Source organism: Quercus suber, unplaced genomic scaffold (genome assembly GCF_002906115.3).
Source record: "Quercus suber isolate HL8 unplaced genomic scaffold, Cork oak 2.0 scaffold_625, whole genome shotgun sequence".
Classification (NCBI taxonomy): domain Eukaryota; kingdom Viridiplantae; phylum Streptophyta; class Magnoliopsida; order Fagales; family Fagaceae; genus Quercus; species Quercus suber.
Window position 1 is genome coordinate 216,162 of NW_027070068.1, and position 6,268 is coordinate 222,429.

General features: G+C 32.1%; 1 protein-coding gene across 2 annotated transcripts; it reads left to right on the forward strand.

Annotated features, from left to right (window-relative positions):
- Positions 1-289: 289 nt before the first annotated feature.
- On the forward strand, positions 290-2,896 carry LOC112027238 (protein ANTAGONIST OF LIKE HETEROCHROMATIN PROTEIN 1). Of its 2 annotated transcripts, XM_024059905.2 has the most exons (4): positions 509-621; positions 1,132-1,203; positions 1,356-1,455; positions 1,677-2,896. In XM_024059905.2, the coding sequence occupies exons 3-4, from the start codon at positions 1,398-1,400 to the stop codon at positions 2,729-2,731; spliced, it is 1,113 nt and encodes a 370-aa protein (XP_023915673.2). In that variant the 5' UTR covers positions 509-621; positions 1,132-1,203; positions 1,356-1,397; the 3' UTR covers positions 2,732-2,896. The 2 variants fall into 2 exon arrangements, with proteins under 2 accessions (XP_023915672.2, XP_023915673.2); XM_024059904.2 differs by lacking the exons at positions 1,132-1,203; positions 1,356-1,455 and having other exon boundaries at positions 290-621.
- Positions 2,897-6,268: the final 3,372 nt, after the last annotated feature.

Sequence of the window (6,268 nt, forward strand, 5' to 3'; positions counted from 1 at the left end):
TGCACTTAGAATTTGTGTACGCGTACATTAACCAGACCCATATGTTGTAGCATTTCTAAAATATTTCAAAATGGGTGCTATCTATTTGGCTAAAAAAACAAGAGAGATGCTACGTCTACAATAATTTTATAATATATCATAGGTAGTTAGTTGTTATTGGTTCAAATTTGAAACTAACACTAAGATTCTTTTTTTACCCCAACAATAACAACTAGTAACAACCTGCTCCTTAAGATTTGTTATAAAATTATTATAGACATATTATTTCTCAAAGAACAAATGCGCTAATCAGCCAAAATCGGTACTAGAAAGTGATCAAATGAGAGCTTCAATTAAAGCTTAATAAGAAGCTTCAAATTCCCTCAATCTCGTCTCCCTCCAAGTCCAAGTCCAAGTCCAACAACACATTCCCTGAATTTTATTTCCTTCCCTAACTCTCTCTCTAACCTCTTGTCTTGTGGTCCATGGCGCCGCATAAGAAATCGAAGAAGAGCAAAAGGGAGCTGAAAAAATTGAAGAAACGCAAAAGTATAAGCACTGTGGTTCCTCCTGTTGAGTCCAAACCCACTGAGTCTGACTGGTGGGACACTTTCTGGCGCAAGAATTCTTCTTCAACCCCAGGTTTCTTCTTCTTTTTTTTTTTTTTTTTTTCTTTTTATCTCACTCACTCTTCTTTTCCTTCCTTCACTGAGTTTTTTTAGAAGAAATTCAACTCATAGGCATTCATATTTTATGATAAAGTTGTGTGTTTTTGCTATCGTGGTTTTGATCAGGGTTATGGTATTAATGGGGTTCTGTTCTTTTTTCATAATTTAAGGGGAAAAAAAAAGAGACAATTTTATTTTTGTACTCTACCATGGTTTTGATCAAGATTATAGTAGTAATGGGTTTGTGTATTTGATCATGTTTGTTTTGGGCATTCATATTTTGAGGTATTTTTTTTCCCCTTTCATGATTTTGTTCGGGGTAGTAGTATTAATGGGTTTGTGTGTTTGATAATGTGGTTTCATTTTGATCTCACTACTCTTTTTTACCTTCCTTCACTGCATTTTTAGTGGGAATTTAACTTATGGGCATTCATATTTTGAGGTAAAGTTATAACTTTTCTTGGCTATCATGAATTTTGTGAAGGTTATAGAATTGATGGGCTTGTGTATTGATAATGCTTGTTGTGCAAAAACTCGTGGGCACTCATATTTTGAGGTAAATTTTTTTTTTTTTCTACCATGATTTTGGTCTGGGTTATACTATTAATGGGTTTCTGTATTTGATATGTTTGTTGTGCTAAATTCCATTTGAAGGAATTTGTTATTTGGGTCCAAAATGACTTTGCAATACTCTACTTTTAAGTTTAGGTGATTTAATGGTTTTAGTACCGTCACAACACAAGCTCAGACATGTCTCAGAAAGGAATGGGTAGCGTTTTAGGCACAATCCTAGAGTGGATTCTGGAGTGTAAGCCACTGATACCTTTTTTTTCAATGAGTTAAGAAACTCTGAAAAATAGTGGCATTTGAGTAAGAAATTTGAAGTAGAATGATGAATTTGGTTCCTAATCTTGGAAATATAAGATTTGAGTATGAGATAAGTAGTTTGAATTTAACTTTGTGAATTGAAATCCATGATAACTTTGTGAATTAGAATTTGAAGTATATTTCTGTACTTCAAACTTACAGGTAGTTTGGTACCCAGTGATGAAGCAGAAGGTTTCAAGCATTTCTTCAGGGTTTCAAAAAATACCTTTGAATATATCTGTTCTCTTGTAAGAGAAGATCTTATATCAAGGCCACCGTCAGGGCTTATCAACATCGAGGGAAGACTTCTTAGTGTTGAGAAACAGGTTGCAATCGCCTTGAGAAGGCTGGCCTCTGGTGAGTCCCAAGTCTCCGTGGGAGCTTCATTTGGGGTTGGCCAGTCCACAGTTTCTCAGGTGACTTGGAGATTCATTGAAGCGCTAGAAGAACGTGCCAAACATCATCTCAAGTGGCCTGATTCCAATAGAATGGAGGAAGTCAAGTCCAAATTTGAAGTGTCTTTTGGGATGCCTAATTGTTGTGGAGCCATTGATGCAACACACATCATCATGACCCTTCCTGCTGTACAGACCTCTGATGATTGGTGTGATCCAGAGAATAACTACAGCATGCTATTGCAGGGAATTGTTGACCACGAAATGAGATTTCTTGATATTGTTACAGGTTGGCCTGGAGGCATGACAGTTTCCAGGGTATTGAAGTGTACTGGTTTTTCCAAACTCTGCGAGGGTGGAGAGCGTTTAAATGGAAGTGTAAGAACTTTACCTGGAGGAGAGGACATTAGGGAGTTTATAGTTGGTGGAGTTGGCTACCCTCTTCTTCCATGGCTCATAACCCCCTATAATAGTAGTGGCCTATCAGCTTCCATGTCCACGTTCAATGCCTTGCATGAGGCCGCAAGGTTGCTTGCAGTGAGGGCATTCTCACGGGTAAAGGGTAGTTGGAGAATCCTTAATAAGGTTATGTGGAGGCCAGATAAGCGGAAACTGCCTAGCATTATCCTAGTATGTTGTTTACTACACAATATTGTGATTGACTGTGGAGATAATTTACTTCCAGATGTTGCTTTGTCTGGTCATCATGACCCTGGATACGGAGAACAGTACTGTAAGCAAGTTGATCCGTTGGGGAGGACTGTGAGAGACAACCTAGCCAAATTCTTCCATCAGGGCAAAGAAAAAGCTGTGTCAAAGTAACCTAATTCTATTCTTTATTTACAGCACTAATACTGCTTTCTGTGTTGTTGTAGCCTAGATTGAAGTTCAACCTCTTTAAACGGGTGTCATGTACATTTTGTTGTCGAAATTAAGATTATAAAGGTTAAACAGTTTACTCTTTGAAGTGCCATTTGGTTTTCTAAACGTCAAGATTTGGTTATTTGCCCCACTTTTTGGGGAATGTTGGGCCATAACTTTTCTTTGGTATTGAGGATCATTTCGGATACATAAGTTTCTCATCAATCATTTTACTACCATACTGTAATTATGGTTTATCTATATATATAATATATATATATATATCTAAAAGCTGAAGCGTAGTATTTATTATTGCTACGTTCCAGTTGAGCCACATTGCGAGCTATATCACCTACTTATTTTCAATTATTTCTCTCTTATTTTTTGACTCTTTTTATTTATTTATTAATTTTTAGTTTACTTTTACATTTTCTCAAACTTTTTCCCTTTTTTTACCTTTTCATCTCTCACTACTATCAACATTAATATCAATCTTCCTTTATCCCTCATCTTCCTTTTATTTTGACTACTCTTATCTCCATTCTCTTACTATAAATTGCTATTCTCTCTCTACTCTATACATATTTATCACATAAAAAGGTTATTACTCTCTCTCTTTCTCATGTTTTTCTTTTCTTTACTTTTTTTGGTTTTTTTTTTTTTTGGTATCTTACTTTATGTTGATGAGTTTCCATGTTCTTTAGAACTCTACTCTTATCTNTAAAGATAGTATATAAGAATATAATATTATTCAATTACGTAACATGATTTGGATAATTTGGTATGACTATATCATTTATTTTGATTATTCTTCTTCTCATCTTATTTTCTATAAATTTATCTAATTTAGATCTCTCCCGAAAAAGGTTATTATTCTCTTTTTCGATTATTTATTCTTTCCTGCAGCTTAATTTTGAAAAATGATATGGCCACAATATTTTCACAATAAATCATAAGTGGCAAATTGTTACTAGTTGTTATTATTGGGGTAAAAAAGTAATCTTAGTAGTAGATTCAAATTTGAACCAATAATAACTAACCATCTATAATTTGTTGTAAAAATATTGTGAACGTATCACTTCTCCTTAACTTTAGGTTGATGAATCATTGTATTTTTTTATAACACTCTTTCTTAATTATTTATTCTTTCTTTATTTTTACCTTTTCATCTCTCCACTACTATCAACATTAACATCATTCTTCCTTTGTCCCTTCATCTTCTTTTTATTTTGACTATTCTTATCCCCATCCTTTTACTATAAATTTGTTATTCTCTCTCTCACTCTATACATATTTCACATAAAAAGGTTATTACTCTCTCTCTCTTTCTCATGTTTTTCTCTTCCTGTTATTGGTTTTTTTTTTTTTTTGGTATCTTAACTTTATGTTGATGAATTTCCATGTTCTTTAGAACTCTACTATTATTCTCTCTCTCTCTCTCTCTCTCTCTCTCCCTTTTTGTGTGGATTTTTTTTATGTTTTATATCTTTACTTTAGGTTGATGAATTTGTGTGTTTTTTAAAACACTACTTTAGGCCGATGCATACCACTACCAAAAAAAAAAAAAAGGATTAAATTGTATTTCATGCTTTGAAGTTTTTGGTTTTGTGTTTTTAAGTTGTTATATTTCTTTTTCTTTTTCTTTTCTTTGATTGTTAAATGCTATCATATTGCATTTTAAAGATAGTATATAAGAATATAATATTATTTAATTACAAAACATGACTTGGATAATTTGGTGTGATTATATCTTTTATTTTGACTATTCTTCTTCTCATCTTATTTTCTATAAATTTATCCAATTCTGGTCTCTTCCGAAAAAGGTGATTATTCTCTTTCTCGATTATTTATTCTTTCTTGTAACTTAACTTTAGGTTGATGAATCATCATATTTTTTTATAACACTATTTTGGGTTAATATACGATTTTGTGTGTGTTTTTGAGTTCTCCATCACAAGACTTTTCTCTCCATCTTGTAGTTTTTGTTTGATTTTTGTTTGACATAATACTTAGTTATTTTGAAAAAGAAAATTAGAATTTATATCAAAATACAATCTTGCTATGTATTTGAATGTGTTTCTCAACTATTTAAGCAATATCAAGTGTGATTTTGTGATGAGTTTTGATTACTACAATATCTCATTTAAGAAATGAGAAATTTGAATAATATATTTGGAAAAGAAAAACACACACACGCGCGCGCGCGCAACATACCATAATATAATTTAGAAAAATATGAACTACCTCAAAAAGAAATAATTTCAATCAAACACAACAAATACTAAAATGATATATAATATAAAGATGGATAGATGAAAAATAATTTTAGAAATTTTTTTATTTTCAGAGAGAATTATACATCATACCACAATTACAAAGTAATCATATATTCTCACGCATCGCATGGGCCTGCGACTAGTTTTTAACAATAGCTCGATTGTTAGTAATTGAAAGCAAATGAGAATGATACCATTGTCATCTGATGCCTAAGATTGAGACGAACAAGAAAATTTCAATCCTACTCTCCATTGGTTTATAAGATTTTATGATAAGGTGACCCAATATCTCCATATCTCTTTATTTTATACACTAAAGTTTTATCTAAATGATTAAAAGAGAATTTTTTTTTTTTTTAATTATAAAAGATTAAAAGAGAAGTTGATTTCTCTTTGAAGAGTGTCCATGCTGCTGCCAGTAGGCCAGAATTTCTTCAATTATTATATGCTGATGATTTTTTGCTCCTTTGCAAAGCAAGAATCTCAGAGGTGTTTTACTCTAATGGGGGTACTTGGAAAAGTTCTGTTTGTGGTCTGGCCAAGCAATAAACAAAGGAAAATCTGGATTTTTGTATCTAAAGGGGCCGATAGCCAATTTATTCAGCAGATTAGTTTCAATCATGACATATTTTAAAGATGAAAATAAAATATTAAGAATGTGAAATGATTAGGAAAAAAAAGAATGTGAAAGAATTGTTTGAGTGAATTCCCGTGTAATTAAATTTGATTATCCTTTTCATTGGCGAAGATAAATAATAAGGAACAAAGGGTATTACTGTATTAGATTTGACCAGCAACCCCCCTCCAATTTGTTCAGTTTATTTGGCATATGTACAACTTTTTAAAAGTTTGCCTTTTCTAAGTACAATTATACTTTCGCAGTTTATTTTTTTAGTGAAATAAATCAATGCAAATAAGTTATACAACTGTAGTAATTTAATAATTTGAAAAAAAAAATGTTTCTAAAAAAAATTGAAAAATAAATGCATTAAATGTAATTATGAATTAAGATATTTGAAATTAAAGGGTTAAATGTGTTAAACAAATACATTAATAAAGAGTTTTCAGAAATTCACGAGGCAGAAGAAGTATTTCAATTCCTCTTTCAAATGGCACACCACGTGGTAGAAACTCAAGTTATTGCAAGCTGAAGTTTTGCTATTTTTTGTGTACATAGATGTGCAATGCATGAAATTCAATCCACAAGACGACATCAGCAACC

Excerpts from the sequence above, each read along its gene's own strand:
- LOC112027238 (XM_024059904.2), top strand. The coding sequence starts at position 465 with ATGGCGCCGCATAAGAAATCGAAGAAGAGCAAAAGGGAGCTGAAAAAA. Across the intron at positions 622-1,676 it reads GAATTCTTCTTCAACCCCAG|GTAGTTTGGTACCCAGTGAT; the intron begins GTTTCTTCTTCT and ends TCAAACTTACAG.